The 24,935-nt window shown below is 43.5% G+C and overlaps 1 protein-coding gene across 1 annotated transcript in view; it reads left to right on the forward strand.

The window, feature by feature from the left end:
- Positions 1–24,935, forward strand: part of iqgap3 (IQ motif containing GTPase activating protein 3) — a 217,613-nt gene that overhangs the window by 174,122 nt on the left and 18,556 nt on the right. The window contains exons 30-34 of the mRNA XM_072281088.1: positions 5,164–5,296; positions 8,076–8,178; positions 15,604–15,748; positions 19,748–19,835; positions 20,624–20,836. Coding sequence (XP_072137189.1) covers positions 5,164–5,296; positions 8,076–8,178; positions 15,604–15,748; positions 19,748–19,835; positions 20,624–20,836 — 682 coding nt within the window. The remainder of the gene's footprint in view (positions 1–5,163; positions 5,297–8,075; positions 8,179–15,603; positions 15,749–19,747; positions 19,836–20,623; positions 20,837–24,935) is intronic.

Raw genomic sequence — 24,935 nt, forward strand, 5'->3', positions numbered from 1 at the left:
GCTACCCAGACAGAATATAAGGTGTTGTTCCTCCAACCTGAGTGTGGCTTCATCTTTATGGTAGAGGAGGCCGTGGATAGACATGTCAGAATGGGAATGGGATGTGGAATTAAAATGTGTGGCCACTGGGAGATCCTGCTTTCTCTGGCGGACAGAGCGTAGATGTTCAGCAAAGCAGTCTCCCAGTCTGCGTCGGGTCTCGCCAATATATAGAAGGCCACATCGGGAGCACCGGACGCAGTATATCACCCCAGCCGACTCACAGATGAAGTGTAGCCTCACCTGGAAGGACTGTTTGGGGCCCTGAATGGTGGTAAGGGAGGAAGTGTAAGGGCATGTGTCGCACTTGTTCCGCTTACACGGATAAGTACCAGGAGGGAGATCAGTGGGGAGGGATGCGGGGGACAAATGGACGAGGGAGTTGTGTAGGGAGCGATCCCTGCGGAAGGCAGAGAGAGGGGGGAGGGAAAGATGCTAAGGAACATCGACTTCTCTAACTTCCGCTAAGGCCCCACCTCCCCCTCGTACCCCATCTGTTACTTATTTTTATGCACACATTCTTTCTCTCACTCTCCTTTTTCTCCCTCTGTCCCTCTGAATATACCTCTTGCCCATCCTCTAGGTCCCCTCCCCCCTTGTCTTTCTTCCCGGACCTCCTGTCCCATGATCCTCTCGTATCCCCTTTTGCCTATCACCTGTCCAGCTCTTGGCTCTATCTCTCCCCCTCCTGTCTTCTCCTATCATTTTGGATCTCCCCCTCACCCTCCAACTTTCAAATCCCTTACTCACTCTTCCTTCAGTTAGTCCTGACGAAGGGTCTCGGCCTGAAACGTCGACTGCACCTCTTCCTACAGATGCTGCCTGGCCTGCTGCGTTCACCAGCAACTTTGATGTGTGTTGCTTGAATTTCCAGCACCTGCAGAATTCCTGTTGTTCATGGTGAAATTCTGATGGTTTGGTGGGCAAATACATAATTAGCCTCTAGCATGTAGATGAGTGGTATAATTTGGGGAGCAGAATGGGGGATAATGGGGAAAGTAAAACAATATTGATGTAAATGGGTACAATAGGCCAATGCTCCTGTTTCCATACTGTGTTTCTCTCTGACATACCTGGTGGAAAATGGGGGAGGACAGTGGTTGAAAGGCACTAGCATCATTAGATTGACTGCTTTATGATTTGATCAATATAATTTATCAAACTTTCTGATAATCTGTTACTAAACTGACATTGTCCTGAACTTTAAAAATTGTTAATAATGGACAGTTTTTATTTACAGATTATATTTTTTAAATCAGTGGTTAATGTAGTGGCTTGAGACTTAGCAAAATAGGTTTGTTTAAAAAAAAAATAGGGCTTCCTTGTTATTCCTGGTCTAATGCCATCAGCTCTTCCCCCAACTCGCCCCCCCATCCCATGCCACCCACCCCCAACCCTCGTTAATGATGTCTTTGCTCAATAAACCTTGCAATGTTTTGTCAAAAATCTTCTTATTAAAAATGAATATTATTCTATATAAGAGCATTTCTTCTGTTTGGAAATGGTTAAAAGCAGAATACTTATGGGTGTCAGTGACGTTCTTTTACCTTTCTAGTTACTTCTGCAAAGCAAAAAGGGAGGGTTGGTACTCACATTAACGTCTGATCCTTTGAAGCTGGCTGGGCTGTTTGGAGAGGGAAGTCTGCCCTCTCGCTGGATCACAGCAGGGAGCTGCTGCTGGAACAGACTGTCGGGAAGGAGACTCAGCACCTCTCAGTCACAGCCTCTCATATGCTGCAGATCAGCCAGGCTGTCAAACAAAGGTGCATTAACTGAGTCACTCAGAGCCAGAAGGTCTCAGTTTGATCAGAGTGTGTTGCTCGGGGCTGACTGGGTTCCAATTTTCAGCTTCCTGGGTTTGGGTGAGAGATACGCGACTAGGTTTGTGTCCCTGAATGTTATTGAAAGATAGAATGTGTATGGGCAGAGGGAAATGTCATATATACACACACAACATAAAATAGTACAGCACAGGGCACATTGTGGGAAACTAACTGAACAATGACTTCTAATTAATCTAGTCCCTCTTCCCTGCACGTCGACAATCTCCCTCCCTTCTCTGCATGTTCTTGTGTCATCAGATATCTGAACGGACAATGAACCCATGAACACTACCTCACTATTCTTGCACTACTTATTTATAGTTTTATGTATTTTATTATAATTTTATATTTTATGTATTGAACTGTACTGCTGTTGCAAAAACAAATTTCCTGGCATATATCAGTGATAATAAACTTAATTCTGATTCTGACATCTAAGAGTCTTTTAAACACTCTATCTACCTAGACCACCACCCTGGCAGTGTATTACCGTCCCCAACTGCAACTCTGTGTGTGTATATAAAATAAAAACTTAATTGCACATCCCATTTGTGCTTTTTCCCCTTACCTTAAAAACATGCCATCTAGTCCTGATGAAGGGTCTTAGCCTGAAACATTGACTGTTTACTCTTTTCCATAGATGCTGCCTGGCCCGCTGACTTCCTCAAGCGTTTTGTGTGTGTGTTGCTTTGGATTTCCAGCATCTACAGATTTTCTCTTGCTGTCTAGTACTGGTCATTTTAAATTTAGGGAAAAAGATACTGACTCTCTATGCCTGGCATCTTTTACATAAACTTCTGTCAGATCTCCCTTAAACCTCCACTGCTCCAGGTAAAACAACCTCAGCTTGTTCAGCATCCTGATAAACCTCTTCTGCATATGCTCCAAAGCCTCCTTATACTTCCTATAATGTGTGACCAGAAATAAACGCAGGACTTAAAATGTAGCCTAACCAGTTTTATAAAGCTGCAGCATAACTTCCTAACTCTTAAACTCATTAAAGGCAAGCACATCATGCGCCATTCTTACCACCCTATCAACCTGTACAGCAGATTTCAAAGAGCTGTGTACCAGGACCCCAACTCCTTCTGTTATTCCATGCTGTTGAGGATTCTGTTAATACTGTGTACTTGATGTTGGATCTCCCTAAGTGCGGATCTCACCTTTGTCTGCTATTTCTTTAGTCTTATTTAGAAATGCAGCTCAATTACAGGTCCTTCTGGTCCATTGAGCCCAATTAATCTACTAACATGTATACCTTTGGAAGGTGGGAGGAAACAGGAGCATCCAGAGGAAATCCATGTGGTCACAGTGAAAAGATACAAACTCCTTACAGTCAGCGGTGGGAATTTAGTGTTATACTAACCATTGCACTACCATGCCACCCCTTACATAGCAATATTTTTAAAGATAACATGACAGATATTCTGTCCCCATAATTGTAATTGAACAAATCTGTAAAAGTGGCTGGGCAAAGAGATCAGGCAGTTAAGAAGTGACAGGATGCCTGTTTTGTTTTTTTTTTCATGATGTCTGAAACAATAAGGAAACAACTCTTATTTACCAGCAAAACAGGTCTTTTGGCCCATTGATTCCTTACTAGCCATTGAAAATCTATCTATACAGGTCCACAATCCCTTATCCGAAATCCTTGGGGCCAGTTGCATTTCAGAATTCAAAATTTTTCGGATTTCAGAATCCCTCCTTATCCGCGGGGGATTGGTTCCGGGACTCCCCGCGGATACCAAAAAAACACGTATGCTCAAGTCTCTTATTTAACCGGTCTCAGTGCGGGTGGACTTTAGGGCCCAGCAGAGCTCCAGACCTACGCACATCCTCCCGTGTACTTTAAATCATCTCTAGATTATTTATAATACCTGATATAATGTAAATGCTATGTAACTACTTGTTATACTGTATTGTTTAGGGAATAATGACAAAAAAAAATTTTATTTCCAACAAAAATGTTCAATAAAACATAAAAATATGCAGCTTCAAACGAACCGAATCAAACGCACGGTAAATGACTTATTGGAATAAATGTAGAACGTCACTGTCACTATAAAACTTCAGTAACTTGTCTTTTTGTTTCTTTAAATCATATACAGTGGTAGTTCTGACACCATATTCTTCAGTAAGACGCTGCACAGACACACCACGATCAAGCCTCTGCAATAACTCCATTTTCTGCGTTATTGATAATGATAGATGCTTCCTTCTCTCTTTCTCATTGTTACCCATAGGGGTATCTGCAGCTCTTTTTGACATTTTCATAGTGAAATTAAACACAAAGTCAACAGTGAACACAAAATATCAGCAAACAGCAAATGCACGTGTAACCAGTATGAGTGCTGAGCCACAACTGACGTCTGGCAGCCTCTGCTAGTGCTGCCACGTCACACCTGAGTGTCGTCAGCTGTTGGCGAAAAAAACTTAGGTTTTCAGAGCTTTTTGGATTACTAATCCCATTTTCAGGTACACTGCCTGCAGTATCCCATGCCACAGTTTTCAAGTGCTGCTCAGATGCTGTGAGATACTGTATGTATCATAAACAAGCAAATTAGATTAAGATAGATGAGTCTCTTGGTCAACACAGGTGAATTGGACTGGAGGGCTTAGTTGCATGCTCCATAACTCTTATGCATCTGGATTTGATGAATCCGAAACTGGAGGAAGGTTGCCCCATGTGGGAATGTTGGTGTAGCATCAAGCTGGACTATACAACTGAAGTAACTCATGGTCGCATCGATTGTATGTGGACAATAGCCACAAGGTGAGATGCTGAAGTGTGGTGCGAGCAGCATGGTGGACCCTCCAGGTTCAGCTCCTTTCCAGCAGATATCAGCAAAGATCTTACAAAAAAAAATCATTATCTTTCCCTACACCGTTAAGCAACCATTCACTTTATTCGGCAGACCCTCAACCATCCATCGTGTAACTCGATAGTGAATGAAAGGTAACATTACCTCAAAAATGTAGATACAAGTTTGAGTAGTGTGGTGGGCAATCTTTACAGCAGCCTGCACTTCTGCCTGGTCACCTATTTGCTGCCCCATTTTACCTCACTTACTGCCTTGGCCTCTTGTGCCACGGACCCCTACCACCTTCCTCTTTGATCTCCAGTCGGGTCCCAAACCTTATCCTTGGCAGCAGCCCCCAGGGTACGGAGAGGGAAAGAGTTACTCCACTGCAATTTCAAGCTGGGGTGGGCGAGTGCAGCCATATTTCAGCAGATTGGAGGAGAGAGGTAGGAGCAAGAAGAATTATCCTGATGTGGGCTTGCTTTCTTTGTGAATTCCAGAGCATTTTTCCGTGCAGCCTGCAACGTCCCTGAACCCGAGGAGAGGTTTAATATGGATGAGTATTCAGAAATGGTCAGCCTGAGCAAACCAGTCATCTACATAACCGTCGGGGAGTTGATTAATACTCACGAGGTAAGAATTGACTAGAAGAAGGGTCAAATATTTTTCTTTTGTTTCGAGAAGACCTCGCTTTCCAATGTGGCCCTGCACTGCCCAGTTTGGACCTGAGCTATGAAAATCACAATCTCGGTTGTTTCAGGTACTCCTGGATTTGCCTCATTGGTAGACTGAGGAACACGGAGTGGGGGCATGTTCAGTTATTAAACAAGAGAAAAACAAAAATCAACATTGATGCAACTCCTCACTTCAGAGAACTGGGGGTTGGGCATAGCTTAAACTGGCTATCCTCTTCCTTTGGGTGCTTTCCTCTCTTTGATGTCCTGATGAAGGGTCTGGGCCCAAAACATCAACTGTTCATTCCTCTCCATAGACACTGCCTGACCTGCTGAGTCCCTCCAGCAATTTGTATGTTCCTTTGGCTGCTTTCCTGCCTTTGTCTTTACCTTAAGTTCTGAACGTTTCTAAGCATAAACAATTGCTTTAGGTTCTACACTAATACCACAGCCCTCTTAGAACACAGAACAGTAGCACAGTAAGAGCCTTTCTGCCCACAATGTTATCCAACCTCATAACCTACTCCACAATTTTCTTTCCTCTTACATGACCTATAATCCTCAATTTTTCTTTCATCCATGTTCTATCTAAAAGGTCCCTATTGTATCTGCCTCTACCATTCCTCCTGGCAATGTGTTACAGGCACCCACCACTCCCTATGTAAGGAAAAAACTAGCTTTGACATCTTCCCTAAACATCCCGCCACTCTGCTTAAAATGGTGTCCTCTGATATTGATCATTGCCACCCTGGGGAAAGAAGTGCTGGTTGTCCACTCCATCTATGTCTCTTATTATCTTCTACACTTTAATTTGCCTACTGGAGCACAGGTCTGCAGCAGATGCTCTTACTGGTTAAGACACTCTTATTGATTTTTCACTCAACACTGGAACATCCTGGATAGCAAAGGTGAATACATCTGGATGCCATTTATTGACTGCAGCTCAGCATTCAATACTATCATACTCTCTAAACTAATCAATAAGCTTCAAGACCTTCACCTCAATACCTCCTTTTGGATCTTTGATCTCCTCACTTGCAGACTCCAGTCAGTTCGCATTGGTAACAACATCTCCTCTACGATCTCGATCAGCATAGGTGCACCACAAGGCTGTGTGCTTAGTTTCCTGCTCTGCTTGCTTTGTACGTATGACAGTGTGGCTAAGCACTGCTCTAATGCCATATTCAGATTTGCTGATGACACCACTGTTGTAGGCCGAATCAAAGATGATGATGAATCAGCATATCGGAGGGAGATTAAAAATCTGGCTGAGTGGTGCCACAACAACAACCTCTTACTCAATGTCAGCAAGACCCAAGGGGCTGATTATTGACTTCAGGAGGAGGAAACCAGGTGTCCATGAGCCTGTCCTCATCGGAGATTCAGAGGTGGAGAAGGTCTGTAACTTCAAATTGCTCAGTGTAATTATTTCTGAGGACCTGGCTTGAGACCACACGCAAGTGCAATTATGAAGAAAGCATCTACATCCTTAGGAGATTGCGAAGATTCTGCGTGACATCTAGAGCTTTGACAAACTTTTGTAGATGTGTGGTGGAGAGTATATTGACTGGCTGTATCACAGCCTGATATGGAAACACCAATGCCCTTGAATGGAAAATCCTAAAAAAGTAGTGAATATGGCCAGTCCATCATGAGTAAAGCCCTTCCCGCCAGTGAGCTCATCTACACGATGTGTTGTCTCCAGAAAGCAGCATCCACGGCATGCTCTTTTTGCTGCTGCCATCAGAAAGAAGCCACAAGAGCCTCAGGACTTGCACCACTGGGTTCACGAACAGTCATCAGGTTCTTCAACCAAAAGGGATAATTTTACTCAACTTCATTTTAAGGATTCTTTATCTCATTTTCTCAATCTTTATTGCTTATTTATTTCAAATTATGATTTCTGTCTTTTTGAATTTGCACAGTTTGTTGTCTTTTACAGACTGGTTGAACACCCAACTTGATGCGGTCTTTCGGTGATTATATTATAGCTATTACACTATTATAGATTTATTGAGTATGCCTGCAAGAAAATGAACCTCAGCGTTGTATGTGGTGAACTTTGATCATAAATTTACTTTGAACTTTGGCTTTCCTGGTAAATCTCCTCTGTTCCCTCTCTAATGCCTCCACATCCTTCCTATAATGAGGCATGCTTGATCCTCCCCACAGCCGTCTCTGCACTATCCTCCTTTGCCCCGGTCCTTCTACTAATTAGGTTGGAATTACAAAAAACCTCTACCTAAACTGCCCTGACAATGCACCTTCCTCGTGCTTAGAGTAACAACTGCCATTGCGACTGCCTGACTTCAGCCTTCCTCTGACCCTGATGGGAGAATTTTCTTACTGCACTTTGACTCTGGTCAGTGATCTTTCCCGATGCGTAAGGGCCTCTTCAGTTCTGACGTCATTGTATCCTTTTCCCACCACCTTTGATGTCTCTGTGGTCCAGGTGCAGGTCGATGGGATGAGACAGGGCATGCACTAAATTGGCTGAAGAGCCTGTTTCCGTGCTGTAGTACTGCATGACTCTGTAGTCCCTGTGATATGGACATCAAAATTGTTCATACGATGATGTGAATATCCCAATGTGCCATTTCTGTGCCAATATTATAACCAAAAAAAGCTCTCAATTCATAAAGTTTATGGAAGAAATTGGATCCACAGGATAAACTAAGAATGGGTACAAGAGACTAACAGGATGCTTGCTTGCATTTACTCTGTTTGTGTTTGTGCAGCTCCTGCTCCAGCACCAGGATTCCCTCTCAGTGGAGCACAGCGACCCTCTTCACCAACTGCTGGAGGACCTTGGAGACGTGCCCACTGTTGAATCGCTCATAGGTAAGTACTTCATTGCTGCCAACTTTCTGAACCATGTGCCCTGTGGCATTAACGACCAAGGCTTTCCTTTTGTGGACTTTGAGTCAGAAGGTTGGGTGTTGTCACACCACAGAGACTCGAGCCCAGAATCCAGGTCAAGTCTTCTGATAGTGCTGAAGGAACATTGTACTGTTGATGGGTGCCACCTTCCTGAAGAGATGTCAATCCAAGTCTCCGACTCCCTCAGGTGGTTGCAGAACACCCCATGGCTGCTATTGGAAGAAGAGCAGAGACAATCCTGCCTTACCGGAAATTAGAAATAATCTGCAGGTGCTGGAAATCTGAAATAAAAATAGAAAATGCTGAAAACACACAGCAGGTTAGGCAGCATCAGTGGAGAGAAAAGGAAAGTTAAAATTTCAGTGCTCCATTATGACCAGTCTTTATCCTTTAACAAGTATCACAGTTTGACTAAAACTGAGGAGAGGGACTTTCCTGTGTTATAATAGTTACTGTGTTGCTAAGAATATTTCAAAAAGTACTTCACTGGTTATAAAGTTCTTTGAAATATCTTTGAATGTTGTGTAGAAATGCAGTCTCTTTCTTTAAAGGTATGCACCTATAGTCCAGGCGCTCAAGTCCTGGCAACATTCTTGTAAATCTTTTCTGCACTCTTTCCAGTTTATCAATATTTTTTCTTTAGCAGGATGACTGAAACAGAACACAATATATCAAGTGCAGTCTCACCAACGTCCTGTACAAAAGCTGTGTTTGTGTTTTGCAGCAGTCCATTAGCAAGTTTGCAGATTAACACTAAAATAGGTAGTATAAGTGGACAATGAAAGTAATCAAAAATTGCAGGGAAAGCTTGATCAGCTGAGCAAGTAGGATGAGGAGTGACAAATGGACTTTAATTCAGAGAACTGCAAAGTGTTGCAATTTGGAAAGTCAAATCTGGTAGGAGTTTTTCTGTGAACGACAGGGCCTTGGGAGAGTGTTAAACAAAAAATGATGAAGAAAGCATTTAATATGCTGGCCTTTCGTAAACATAGAACATTTTAGCACAATACAGGTCCTTAAGCCCACAATGTTGTCCTGACCTCTTAACCTACTCTCAATATAACCCTGCACCCCTATGCAGCCCTCCAATTTTCTACCATCCATGTGCCTGTCTACATGCCCCTAATGTATCTGCACACCTGGCAGATGTTCTCGCTCATCACTCTGTTTAATAATTTTTAAAAACTTGCCTCTGAAATTGCCCCTGTACTTTCTTCTAATCATCTTAAAATTATGCCTCCTCATGTTAGCTATTTCTGCCCTAGGAGAAAAAAGACTGGCTGTCCACTTGATCTATTCCTCGGGGAATGTCCTGAGTATAAAAGTTGGAAGCTTGTGGTACAATTATACAAGATGTCAGTGTGGCTGTACTTGGACTATTGTGCTCTGATCTGTTCACCCTGCTATAGGAAAGGTGTTATTAAACTGGAAAGTGAGAAGATATTTACAAGGATGTTACCTGGACTTGAGGGACTGAGTTATAGAGAGGAGTTGGAACTTTATTCTTTGAAATGTAGGATACTTGAGAGGTTATCTTTCAAGGTATCTAAAATCATGAAGGGCATAGGTAGGGTCTACCTATAGGTAGGGTTTCCCCCCAGGGTTGAGAAATCAAGAACTAGAGGGCACAGGTGAGAGGGGTCAGCGAGACCAAAGAACTGATTGTGGACTCCAGAAAGGGTAAAAAGAAGGAACACTCTTCAGTCCTGTTTGAGAGATCAGAAATGGAAAGAGCAAGCTATTTCAAGTTCCTGGGTGTCAGTATCTCTGAGGATCTAACCTGGACCTGACATGTCAATGCAACTACAAAGAAAGCATGGCAGTGGCTATATTTCATGAGGAGTTAGAGAAAATTTGGTATGTCACCAAAAACACTCAAATTTCAACAGATGTACCGTGGAGACCATTTTAACTGGCTGCATCACCACCTGGTATTGGGGGGCTATATTGAAGAAAGCTGGAGAGAGTTGTAAACTTAATCAGCTCCATCATGAGCACTGGTCTCTGTAGAATCCAGGACATCTTCAAGGAGCAATGCCTTAGAAGGTGGCATCCATCATTAAGGACCACTTAATGACTTTGATGACAGGAGTCATGATGTTGGGCTTTGCCTCAAAGCAGTCACTGCTCTTTGTGGTCTTTCTTCCAAAGATAGAGAGTGCTGGTTCGTGGGTGGTGTCGCGAAGGTATGACCATTGTTCTGTTGCAGTATCTCCTTGTGAGGAGGTAGTCATAGCACCCTGTACTGACTTGGCAAACTGGTCAACTTTTCTGACTGTTTCTTCTCTGTTGTGTTGATGCGAGGTTTTCCAGTATGCTTGGAGCAGTGGATTTTCTTCAGACGTAGTTTGATCTTGCAGTATAGTAAAGCATGATCCGTATTGCAGTCTGCACTGTGGCATGAGTGGGTAATTGGTACAGACTTGATGAAAGGACGCCTGATGATGATCATGTCTAGTTGATGCCAGTGCTTAGACTATGGATGTCGCCATGAGACCTTGTACTGCGACTTCGTCTGAAAGTAGGAGTTAGTTACACACAGGCCACGATAGGAGCAGAACTCCAGGAGACGTTGTCCATTGTCATTTATTTTGCCATTTCCAAGGTGGCCAAGACAAGACGGCCAGGAACCATTATCGGCTCCCATTCTGGCGTTGAAGTCACCAAGGAGAGCGAGGTGCTCATCACTGGGAATATTCCTGAAAACAGCTAATTTGTTGTAAAACAAGTCTTTTGCCTCAGAGGTGGAGTTCAAGGTAGGGGCATACAAACTGACGAGAGATACTGGGCCATGACTGGTGTGTAGGCGGAGGGTCCTAAGTCGTTCTGATCCATTTTCTGGTGGCTGCGCCATTTGAAACAAGGAGTTCCTAACGGCAAAACCCACTCCATGCTCGCGGGGCTCATCTTGGTTCTTTCCCTGCCAGAAAAATGTGTAGTCCCTTTCATTCAGTGTACCTGAATCCGCCAAACGTGTTTCTTGTAGGGTAGCTATATCTACCTTGAGCCTTAGTAGCTCATTGTTAATGACCGCTGTTTTTCGTGCATCTTGAATATCCTTGAGGTTTTGGTCAAGTCCAGTCATCATTATGCGGACGTTCCAACATCCCGACTTGAGGGGTGTTGTCTTATTTGATTTGATTTCTTTCTTGTCTGGTGCAGCAGTTGTAGTCAGCTCTTCGTGGAATAACCCATTATCCCCATGCACCCAATGAGGAAGACTGACTGTGGCGGGACACCACCTTGTTGGCTGGGTGCTGCCCAGCTTGAGGTGGGCAGTAGCTGTCCAGTGAAACACAATGGTCTCTCCCACCGTTGGATGCAATCCCTGGCGCCATGCTCTACACCAATGAAGCATTATGACATAACCGGTACTCACAACACGCTGGAGGAACTCAGCAGGTCGGGCAGCATCCGTGGAAATGATCAGTCAACATTTCAGGCTGGAACCCTTCGTCAGGACTGAAGAGGGAGGAGGCAGAGGCCCTATAAAGAAGGTGGGGGGAGGGTAGGTTCCAGGTGAAAAACCAGTAAGGGGAAAGATAAAGGGGTGGGGGAGGGGAGGCAGGGAGGTGATAGGCAGGAAAGGTGAAGAAGGAATAGGGGAAAACACAATGGGTAGTAGAAGGAGGCGGAACCAAGAGGGAGGAGGTAGGCAGCTGGGTTATAGGGCCTCTGCCCCTTCCCCCTACAGTCCTGACGGAGGGTTCCGGCCCAAAACGTCGACCGATCTTTTCCACTGATGCTGCCCGACCTGCTGAGTTCCTCCAGCGTGTTGTGACTGTTGCTTTGACCCCAGCATCTGCAGAGTATTTTGTGTTTATGACATAACTGGTAACTGCTGCTTCCCATGTTTGTCCAATGCTATAAAGTGAAGCTGGAGTGGTCTGGCCAAGGCAGAGTTGATATGGAGATCCGTCTATTGTCCATGCAGTGGGACCCCCTCTCCATGCTGATGACAGGTCCAAAGGAACGACGAAAGTCAATGCAGTTTGGTGCCAGCAGCATCGCAGGAGTTGTCGTGCCGATGCTGGGTACAGCACTCAGTCGTCTTCAGGGCTCCGACTCCGGATTTTTCCTTGGGGTTTACTCCCGAAGCATTTCCCGTGAGCGGGTATAGCCGCAAGGCAGCGGAGGTTTGAAATCGGAGTTTTCCCTCTCCTAGATGAGCTACCATCTGTGGTTAACGAGCCCCATCTGCCAGGACTTCACCCCTGAAGTCATCCACGGTAAAATATTCACTGATAAAAGCAAGCAGATGGAACGCTGGGTAGAACACTACTCTGAGCTCTACTCGAAGGAAAATGTTGTTGTTAGCTCAGCCACTGATGCCATCGATTGTCTATGAACTTGACTCCGAACCAACCATTGAGGGCCTCAGCAAGGCAATTGACAGTCTGGCCCCAGGGAAAGCTCCTGGCAATGATGGGATTCCTCCAGACCTGATCAAACACTGCAAGAGCTCACTCCTCCAACCTTTACACAAGGTCCTCCATCAGTGCTGGAAGGAAGGAGCCGTACCACAGGATATGTGCGACTCCAAAATTGTCACTTTGTACAAGAAGAAGGGTGATAGGAGCAACTGCAACAACTACAGGGGTATCTCCCTCCCGAGTACTGTCGGCAAAGTCTTTGCTCGTGTAACTATGGCACGTTTACAAACTCAGGCAGGATGGGTCTACCGAGTCCCAATGTGGTTTTCACGCAAGGAGGTCAACTGTCAACATGATTTTCTCTTCTGTCAACTCCAGGAGAAGTGCAGGGAACAACAGAAAACCCTCTATGTCGCTTTCATCAAGTTGACCAAGTCATTTGACCTTGTCAGCAGGGATGGGCTCTTTCAGATTCTCCTCAAGATCGGCTGTCCCCCAAAACTCCAAAGTATCATCAAGTCATTCCATGACGAGATGAATGCTACTGTTGAGTACGATGGCAGCTCATCAGAACCCTTCGCTGTTCGTTGTGGAGTCAAACAAGGATGCGTGTTGGCCCCAACATTATTCAACATCTTCTTCTCTCTGCTATTGAAGCACACGTTTGGGACGTTGACAGAAGGCATTTACATGCACACCAGGTCTGATGGGCGGCTGTTCAACCCTGCGCACCTGAGAGCAAGAACAAAGGTGCAAAAGATCTTAATATGGGACATGCTCTTTGCCGATGACGCTGCTATAACCTCGCACACCAAGCAGCAACTACAAACTCTCATGGACCGCTTCTCTAAGGCATGCAAGGACTTTGGGCTTACCATCAGCCTAAAGAAAACAAATGTTGTTGTCCAGAACGTAGTGGAGACACCAATCATTACCATCAACAATAATGATCTAGAAGTGGTCCACGAGTTCACACACTTGGGGTCGACCATTAGAGACACTCTGTCCCTCGATGCTGAAATTAATAGTCATATCAGCAAAGCAGCATCGATCCTTGCTCGACTCTCCTCGCGGGTCTGGGAGAATCCAAAAATTGCTACAAAGACCAATACTGCTGTGTACAATGCATGCGTTATCAGCACCTTCCTGTATGGTAGTGAGACTTGGACCATCTACTCCAAGCAGGAGAGGAAACTCAATAGTTTTCACCTGCGCAGCCTTCGCCGCATCCTCGGCATCACCTGGAGAGACAAAGTCCCAAACTCTGAGGTCCTCTCCTGCGCTGGACTTCCCACAATGTTCACGCTTTTAAGACAACGCAGACTTCTCTGGCTGGACCATGTCCGTCGTATGAAGGATGGTAGACTACCAAAGGACATCCTCTACAGAGAATCAGCAACAGGCAAGAGGAACGTTGGTAGACCCCAGCTTCGCTTCTGCAAACGCAACATGAAAGCCTTAAAAATCAACACAGAGTGCTGGGAGGATACAGCAGATGAACGCAACAAATGGCGAGGTACTCTTCAGCAACACCTAGAGCAAGGCAAAAGAGTGATCCTGAGTCAGTCTGAGGAGCGGAGAGCTAAACGGAGCGGATAGCGGACAACAATTCCACGACACCCTACATGTGCTACAACTGTGGCAGGGCCTGCCATTCCAGGATCGGCCTCAATAGCCACAGTCAACACTTCTCGACAAACCAGTGACTACCGGAGGCGCAGTACCCATGGTCAACCACCACCAACAGAGCAAGTGCGCGTGCGCACACACACATACACGTGTGTGTATGTGTATATATATTGTTCGAATCGTTCGGACAGAGATGGCGCTCAGTACTCGGTGTCGGAGAGCTGATCAGAGCTCAAAGTTTTCGGATGACTCGGAGTTGGATTGTGGTCGGGCATGGCAGGGAGAGTTTTTCTTCCTTCTCCCGTCTGCGTGAGATGTGGGATATTTGAGAAACTTTGAACTTTACTGTGCTCACGGACTTCTTCATCAAGTTGTGGTATTGTTGCACTGCTGGTAACTATATATTATAATTATGTGGTTTTGTCAGTTTTTCAGTCTTGGTCTGTCCTGTGTTTTGTGATATCACACCGGAGGAAATATTGTATCATTTCTTAATGCATGCATTACTAAATGACAATAAAAGAGGACTTTGTGTCTTCATAATCATATATCTAAAATCTACCAGGCAGAAGAAATGGTTGAGGCAGGTAGAGTAACAACATCTAAAAGACAGTTGGACAGATACATGGGTAGGAAGGGTTTGGAAGGCTATGGGTCAGATGCTGGGAAACGGGACTCATTTGTTTGTTGCTATAGACCGGATGGACTGAAGGACCTGGGCAGAGCTGTATGACTGAACTTTCTTAGCTCCATCGTCACTACTCCATTTCTTATGGAGTCTGATTACATTGTGTTTATGTTACTGGATTATGATCCAGACCAGTTCAAATCCTACCATAACAGTTGTAACATATAATTTCTAGTGATTAAATAAATCTGTAATTAAATACTGTTGTCAACAGTTATGATTGTGAAATAATAGGTCAAGTAACCAAATACAGAATCTAGGCCATCCTTGAGTTATGAATACCCAACTACAGACACCCCTACAATAGAGTTACCATAATATTATTAAATTTTAAAATCCAACATGAATTTATGTGTTCATCCTATGAATGACAGTATAAACTTTCCCCCTCGCTTCCCCTTTTGTAATTGGCCCCTCCTGGTGTTTTTGATGCCATTCTCTACATTACTGTGGAGTTACCATTACCATATTGAGTGATTTTTTTTTTTGCATTTTTTGACTTGTGGATGTCTATAAAAACAGAATCTATTCAGTACCCAGGAGTGGCCTCAGGGATTAAAGTGCACAAACAATGTGTTTTCGCACTGAGAGACAACTGGGCTGGGTTTTCTCTGATCTACGTTTGTTGCTGTAACAATCCTCATGGCAGTACGTTGGCCTCACTGTTTTATTGTGTGTTACCTTTGCTTTCCAAAGGTGAAGGAGCCGTTAGTGCAGATGATTCCCATGAAGACCGTTTGGCCCATCTCTACAAAATGGAGGTCTCGCTGACCCTGACTAACAAATTTGATATGTGTAAAAGCGGAAAAGAAGCAGATAATACCAAAGGTTTGTTGCTCAGGTAAGTGGGGAAGGTGTTCAACAATGGATCCAGGGTCTGCAGTCAGTTGTGGATTGATGAGTATTCCTAAAGCTCAAATCCCACTCCCCAACAAAGGAGTAGAAGGCAACTACCAAGAGAAAGAATTCTAGAGGACAGCTTCCATTCAGAGAAGCAGGGATGAGGAATGGACTTGCCTCACATATGGATGGTTCTTGTGTGCATCAGGTCATGGAACCAGAATGTGAGGCAAGTAGAATTTACAATGCTGTCTTCCGAAGATTGGGACCTAGGAAATCGAGGAACTGATGAAAGCAAAGGAATGTTTGGAGTGATATAGTTTGGGATGTCAGAGAGGGGTTTATAATTGAAACAGAAGTTAAAGATTGAGATAGAGATCGCACCCGAGCAAATTAGAGATGAGCAAACATGCTTTCAATTTGATTTTAAGTGCCATGGTTGTGTTGAACTTGATATCTGTGTTGAGAGACTAGCTTTGCTTGAAAATTCAAATTTGAAAATTATCGAAGTAGCATATGTTACCATATACTACCCTGAGACTCATTTTCTTGTGGGCAATTCACAGTGGAACAAAGAAATACAATAGAATCAATGAAAAATATTCATAGACTGACAAACAACCAATGTGCAAAAGAAGACCAACTGCTAATATAAAATGAATTAATAAATAATGCTGAGAACATGAGTTGTAGAGTCCTTGAAAGTGAGTCCGTAGGTTGTGGAAATGGATTTCAAAAAGGACTGGATGCACAGGAACCCACAGCATCCAACCTCTTGTCCCTCACTAACAGTGAGGTTATGATTAAGCTGCAAAGTAACCCTATATTCCTGTCTGCTATGTACATCCCTAGTTTCTTAGTATCTTTGACTGATAAATTTCTATCAGTCTTGGGTTCCAAACTCTACTTTTTTTTTTAGATCTAATTGTTGTCCTCTTGTCCCAACAGCCCTCAAACAATTGAAATTATTTCTCCGTTCTTGCTTAAGCACTTGATAAATTGAAATCAAATCTCCCTTCACCCAGGCTACAAAGAATGGAGTCTGATTTTTGTAATCTGTGCTTGTAATTCAGCCATGGTAAAGATAGACTGGTCTTGCTTCAAGGCCAGAATATCCAGAGCTGTTCCATGTGTCTAACCAGGGCTTTGTTTCTCCAGAGCAATAACATTTTGTATGTCAAGAGATAGAGGCCAGCGTTTCACAGATTTTTGATCAATGGGCCACTTACTAAGGTCGCCGAGTCTCGTTGGAGCTCAATTGCTTCTAGGTTTTCGCCTTCCTTTTTTTGCTCCAAATTGGATAAAGCTGTATTAGTGTTGGGTGCTGTCCATTTGCACACTCTAATTTCATTCTCCATCAGCATGTCCACCTTTGTATTCTCAACAAAATTAATTTCTGCCGTCATACGTACCATTTACATTCCATGGCCACTTTATTAGGTACCTCCTGTACTTTCTAGTGGCCGCTGAGTATATGTTCATGGTCTTCTGCTGGTGCCCATCCACTGCAGGGTTCCACATGTTGTGCGTTCAGGTCGCCTTCCTGTCAGTTTGAACCAGTTCAGTCATTTTCCTCTGTCCTCTCTCATTAACAAGGTGTTTTCGCCCACAGAACTGCAACTCATGAGATGTTTTTTTGTTTCCTGCGCCAATCTTTGTAAACACCAGACACTGTTGTGTGTGAAAATCCCAGCAGATCAACAGTTTCTGAGATAGTCAAACTACTCCATCTGGCACCAACTATCATCCTTTTAAAGTCACTTGATGACATTTCTTTCCCATTCTGTTGTTTGGTCTGAGCAACTAAACCTCTTGACCATGTCTGTGTGCTTTTATGCATTGAGTTACCGCCACATGATTGGCTGATTAGATATTTGCGTTAATGAGTAGGTGTACAGGTGTAGCTAATAAAGTGCCCACTGACTGTATAAGAATAGTGATAGGGTTAGTAGCAGTATCAATGTAATATTATTTGTCAGTCTGTTTTGCACTTTACCCAACCACTGTCCCTAATCCCTGCCTCCCATCGCTCAGCTACTTTTCCAACTTACTCCATAGCTTCCATAGCTTGCCTTTAGGTTTTGTTGATCTTTACTTAATCTAGCAAGGCTCTTTTGAGGGACTTTATGGTAACAATATTATCCAAGGCTTCACTTATCAATATGCCTTCAACACTTCTTTTTCATTATTTTACTCACATTTTGAATTATTTTCATCAGCTTCAGATGTGAACTCTGATAAATCTACACCCTGGTCACATTACAGACAGTACCTGGATTTCTGACAACTGTAGTAAGCTGATTTCTCCGTAAGTCCTACAGTCATACAAGGCCTAACTGCTGACTATGTTGCCCAGTGAGCCAAGTCCATCGCCAAGTACCTCAGCACATCAGATAGCGTCTATTGAAGGAAATGAATGGTGAATATTTGGGACCAAAACCCTATATCAAGGCTCAACAGTGTCTTCGGTATACATGTTTTTATCTGGATGCCTCTAAGTGTTGCTTTTGTGCCAGCTGCAACCGCTATTTTTGGCAGCTGATTCCAAATATGCATCACCCTTTGAAGAAGCTGCACCTGATGTCTCTTCTAAGTTCAAAAGTTCAAAGTAAATTTATTATCAAAGTACATATGTGTCACCATATGCTACTCAGGGATTCATTTGCTTGTGGGCATTTACAGTAAGTACAAAGAAACACAATGAAATCAATGAAAGACTGTACACAGTAGATACAGACAAACAATGTGCAAAAGACAGCAAACTGCACAAATACAAAAAAGGAAAAAAGAAGAATAATAAATATTGAGATCACGAGTTGTAGAATCCTTAAAGTTGACTGTCCTCTCTTCTCTCTGCTGCCATTGGGAAAGAGGTACAGGAGCCTTGGGTTCCACACCACCAGGTTCAGGAACATTTATTACCCTTCAACCATAAGGCTCCTGAACCAGTGGGGATAACTTCACTCAGCTCAACATTGAATTGTTCACTGAACACAAACTATGGACTCACTTTAAAGGACACTATAACTCATGCCCTCAGCATCAAGTAACTAATTAATTATTATTATTTTTAACTTGCACAGTTTGTCTTTTGCACATTGATTGTCAATCTTTGTAGCTTTCCATTGATTCTGTTGTATTTTTTGTTCTACTGTAAATGCCTGCAAGAAAATGAATCGATAGATAGATAGGTAGATATACTTTATTGATCCCGAGGGAAATTGGGTTTCGTTACAGCCGCACCAACCAAGAATAGAGCATAAATATAGCAATACAAAAACCACAAACAATCAAACAACAAAAAGCAAACTATGCCAGATGGAAATAAGTCCAGGACCAGTCTATTGGCTCAGAGTGTCTGACCCTCCACGAATCACAGAGCATTATATGATGAAATATATAGTCTTTGATAAAAATTTAATTTGAACTTTAAGTTACTTGAGAAGGAATAATCTCGGTCCTCATCTTGAGATGTGATCTTTGGTTCTAGACATGCCAGCCAAAGAGAACGATATAGAAACATAAAAAAATACAGATAATAGGCCTGGAGGAAGCCAATTGTTCCTCTGAGTCTGTTCTGCTGTTCAATACGGTATGGTTGATCATCCAAATTCTGTCCCCTGTTCCAGCTTTTTTCCGGTGTTCATTGATCCCTCTGATTCTAGGAATAATAGCTAGTTCCTCCTTGAATATATTTGACACCAATTTCTTTCTGTGGTAGAAACTGCTACCATTTAACCACTCTCTGGGCAAAGAATCATCCCTTGTATCCACCCTGTTGAGCCTTGTAATAACACCCACAACTACTCATCTCTGATAACATCCTGGTAAATCTCCAATACAGCCTCTACAAAGCCTTGACATTTGAGTGAATCTGAGTTTCTGGAGGCTGCTAGGTTTCCTGTATCCCTGGCTGCTGGTATTTAAGCTATAGCAGTTTAATTACACTTTTTAAAACTGTGAGAGATTTGTATTTAGCATCTTGCATCTGTCATTTTAGCACAAAGCAACTGATTGTGGATGTGATCAGATCCCAAGCCGGAGATTCGTTGACTGAAATATTGCAAACATCTGCCTCAACAGATCAGGCAAGTACAGAGGAATGCAAAAGCAAACTGCTGGAGGGACCCAGCGGGTAGGCAGCGTCTGTGAGGGAAATAGATGGTCGACATTTCAAATCAAGATCCTCCATCTTGATAGAAGTGAGCTCTCCATTTACCTCTGCAGAATGCTGTCTGACCCGCTGCATTCCTCCAGCATTGTGCGTGAAGGGTGAAGCCTTCCCTCAGCCCTTCGTCCCCATGGTACCCACATACAAGGATACAGTATAATGCTACGTCTTTATAAAGCATTGGACAGACCACATTTGGAGTATTATGAACAGTTTTGGACCCCATATGTGGAAAAAGGTTGAGCTTGCATTGGAGAGGATCCAGAGGAGGTTTATGAGAGTTATCCCAACAATGAAAGGGTTAATGTATATATGAGGAGCGTTTGATCGCTCTGGGACTGCAGGAGTTTAGAAAAATGAAGGGAGGGGATATCGATCTTAGTGTACTTGCCAAATATTGAAAGACCTAGATAGAGTAGACTTGGAGAGGATATTTCCAATAGTTGGTGAATCTAGGACTAGAGGGCACAACTTCAGAAGAGAAAGGCATCCCTTTAGAACAGAGATGAAACATCAACTGTACCTCTTCCTATAGATGCTGCCTGGCCTGCTGTGTCCACCAGCAATTTTTATGTGGGCAGCTGTGTGCAGGGTCAGCACCCTCCACAGGGGTTTTGTCTGGTTAAGCAATATCAGCATTGTATTTTGCTCCCTTTTACCCGATCGATATATTGAACCTGCTTGTCTAATCCTCGCTGTGTCTAGGTGGCAGACCATCACCGCATTGTTCAGAAGCGAGCAATGCGTGATGCGCGCACTCCGGAGAAGATGAAGCGACACCCGTCCTTGCTCCTTGACAACAAGCTCCCAATCGAGGAGAAAAAGCGGAAGATTATCCGAAGCTTGAGGAAGTTAGAAGCTGCTGGTGTGGTGTCCACTGCCAATGACTATCAACAGCTGATCAATGAGATAGCCAGGGTGAGGAGATGGGAATCAGGTTCAAGTTTACTGTCATCCGACTGACATATTTCCTCCGGACGATGGTGCACCCACAACACATTTATCAAACACAGTACATAGCACAAGACATTATCATAATTAAGTTAATAAAATAAGATTCAAGGGTGTACGTGAAATGCGCAGAAAATGTAAACAATTTGCTGACTTGTATCAAGACCTCAGTGGTGGCAGGATATTCATTAGTCTCACAGCCTGGGGTCTAGCAGTGCTAGTCTTGATGTTCCTGTTTCTGATGGCAATGGGTCAAAGAGATTGTGGGATGGATGGTAGGGATCTTCAAGAATGTTTCAAGCCCTTTGTGTACATGCCTTCTAGTAAATGTCACAAATGACATGGGAGGAGCGAGAGGGAGGGAGATCTCGATGACCCTCTTGACAGCTTTTGCTCTCCTCTGTTAGGGTCGTGTGGTCTGATGCCTTCCTTTCCTTGTCTCAAGCTGCGGGCATAAACATTGGGTAGGAGAGGGTGGGAGGTAATTGCTACTGTTGTCCTAGGGTTTGGTTTACCTTGCTTGCTATTGTAGCCTGGTGTGAGCATTGCTAGTTACAGCTTCCGTTTGATGGGCATTCACAGACATTATACCTGGCTGGAGGTTGACAGACTTTTGTTGAGTAAGGGCATCAAAGGTTATAGGAAGAAGACAGGATAATGGGGTTGTGAGGGGAAATAAATCAGCCATTATTGAATGATGGAGCACACACGCTGGGCTGAATATCCCAGTTCTGCTCCTATGTCTTATGATCTTTGAGAGAATAAACTCACCACAGTTTGGCTCTCAACCAGCATTCTCAGGCATGATGCTCTCAAGAATGAAGTAACTCATTTGCCTTAGGGAGATTGGATTTAATTAACTTGAAATGGGTATGGAAATAGGACACAGGTAGTTGGCACTGGCTGTAATGTTTCATAAAACCATTCTTTCCATTTTTCTGAACTCCAGAGGTAACTGATGGCCGTATCCCTGTGTCTTAGCAAGAGCTAACTGTTGGCTCCTAGTATATTCTGTATCTGTCCTGACGGCTTTTGATGGGATTACATACAGGTCACATGATGGTTATCTAATCCATTTCATTTTACATTGTGTTAAAATAAGTTTTTAATTTCTACTGATGAAGGGTCTTGGTACAAAACGTAGACTGTTTATTCCCCTACATAAACGCCTCCTGATTTCTGAGTTCCATAAGACCATAAGATATAGGAGCAGAATTAAATAATTTGGCCCATCAATTCTGCTCTGCTATTTCATCATGGATGATCCACTTCCTTCTCAGCCCCACTTTCCTGCCTTCTCCCTGTATCCCTTCATGCCCTGACTAATCAAGAATCTTATCAAGCTCTGTCTTAAATATACCCAACCACTTGGCCTCCACAACTGCCTATGGCAACAAATTCCACAGGTTTACCACTCTCTGGCTAAAGAAATGCCTCCTCATTTGTTCTAAACGGATGCCCCTCTAATCTGAGGCTATGAGCTCTGAACTAAGAATCTCCCACCATAGGAAACATCCTCTGCACGTCCATTCTTTTGAGGCCTTCCAACATTCAATAGGTTTCAGTGAGACTCCCCCCGCCCTGTTCTTCTGAATTCCAGTGAGTACAGGCCCAGGGCCATCAAACGCTGCTCATATGATACGCCTTTCAATCCCAAAATTGTTTTCATGATCCTCCTTTGAACCCTCTCTAATGTCAACACATCCTATTTTAGTTAAAGGGCCCAAAACTGCTCATAATACTCCCAAGAGAGGCCTCATGACTTCCTTATAAAGCCTCAACATTACATCCTTGCCAGCCAGTGGTGTAGTGGCATCTGCACTAGACTTCGAGGTGGCGGGTCCCAGCTACAAATCTGGCCAGCAACTTGCACGCTTTCCACCCATGCGGGGTTGAGTGTTGAGCTAGCAACTCGGCCTTGTAAAAAAACAGACAAGAATGCCAAAGAAATGGCAAAGTTGCTGCCCAATGTGCCACAAGGCGTAGAAAGAAACAACAATTACGTCCTTGCTTTTATATTCTCGTCCTCTCAAAATGCTAACATTGTATTTGCCTTCCTCACCACCAACCCAACCTGCAAATTAACCTTTAGGGAATTCTGCACAAGGACTCCCAAGTCCCTTTGCACTTCAGATTTTTGAATTTTCTCTATTTATAAAATAGTCTACCTGACATTGCCCATAACTATTCCACCTACCACCTCTTTACCCATTCTTCTAATCTGTCTAAGTCCTTCTGTAGCCTCTCTGCTTCCTGCCCCTCCGCCTATCTTCGTATTGTCTGCAAAAGTGGCCACAAAGCCATCAATTCCATCATCCAAATCATTGACATATAACATTAAAAGAAGTGGTCCCAATGCAGATCCCTGTGGAACACCACTAGTCACTGGCAGCCAACCAGAAAAGTGGGAAAAGTCTCCCTTTACTCTCACTCTTTGCCTCCTGCCAATCGGCCAATGTTCTATCCATGCTAGTATCTTTGCTGTACTACCATGGGCTCTTAACCTCTTAAACAGCCTCACGTGAGGCACCTTGTCAATGGCCTTCTGAAAATCTAACCGTACATCATCAACAGATTCTCATTTGTCTGTCCTGCTTGTTGTTTCTTCAAAGAATTCCAACAGATTTGTCAGGCAAGATTTTCCCTAAAGGAAAACATGCTGACTATGGCCTATTTTAACATGTGCCTCCAAGTATCCCATATCCACAGCCTTAACAATCGACTTCAACATCTTCCCAACCACTGAAGTCAGACTAACTGGCCTATAATTTATTTTCTTCTGCCTTTCTCCCTTCTTGAGGAGTGGAGTTACATTTAACATTTCCATTCCTCTGGAACCATGCCAGAATCCACTGATTCTTGAAAGGTCATTACTAATGCCTCTACAATCTCTTCAGCCACCTCTTTCAGAACCCTGGAGTGTAGACCATCTGGTCTAGGTGTCTTATCTATCTTCAGACCTTTCAGTTTCTCAAGCACCTCGTCCCTAGAAACGGCATCTTCACTCACTTTTGTCCTCCGACGCGCTTTAACTTCTGGCATAGTGCTATATCTTGTACAGTGAAGACTGATGCAAAATAGTTCGTCCCCCATTACTGACTCTCCAGCATAATTTTCCGGCAGACCGATATCTACTCTTGCCTCTCTTTTACACTTTTTATATATTTGAAGAAACTTTTGGTATCTTTACTATTATTGGCAAGCTTACCTTCATATTCCATCTTTTCCTTCTTTATGACTTTTTTTAGTTGCTTTTTGTTGGTTTTTTAAAGATTCGCAATCCTCTTAACTTTTCATTAAATTTTACAGTATTATATGGCCTCTCTTTGGCATTGACTTCTCTTGTCAGCCACAGTTGCTCATCCTGCCTTTAGAATACTTCTTTGAGATGTATGTATATATCCTGCACCCTTTCAATTACTCTAAGAAACTCCAGCCATTGCTGCTCTGCCATTATCTCTGCTAGTGATTCCAAACAATCAGTTTTGGCTAGCTCCTCTCTCATGCTTCTGTAATTCTCTTTACTCCAGTGCAATATTGATTCATCTGACTTCAGCTTCTCTTCAGAAGCACAGAAAACCTACCGCACAATATAGGCCCTTGGGCCCACAATGCTGTGCCGAACATGTATTTACTTTATAAATTACCTTGAGTTACCCTTAGCTCTCTATTTTTCCGAGCTCCATGTACCTATCCAGGAGTCTCTTAAAAGACCCTATCATATCCATCTCCACCATCGTTGCCGGTAGCCCATTCCACGCACTCACCACTCCCTGCGTTTTTAAAAAAAAACAAACTTATCCCTGACATCTCCTCTGTACTTACTTCCAAGCACCTTAAAACTGTGTCCTCTTGTGTTAGCCATTTCAGCCCTGAGAAAGAGCCTCTGACTATCCACACCAACAATGCCTCTCATCATCTTATACACCTCTATCAGGTCACCTTTCATCCTCCGTCACTCCAAGGAGAAAAGGCCGAGTTCACTCAACCTATTCTCCTAAGGCATGCTCCCCAATCCAGGCAACAGCCTTGTAAATCTCCTCTGCACCCTTTCTATAGTTTCCAC

The sequence above is a fragment of the Mobula birostris genome, chromosome 2 (genome assembly GCF_030028105.1).
Source record: "Mobula birostris isolate sMobBir1 chromosome 2, sMobBir1.hap1, whole genome shotgun sequence".
Taxonomy (NCBI): Eukaryota; Metazoa; Chordata; class Chondrichthyes; order Myliobatiformes; family Myliobatidae; genus Mobula; species Mobula birostris.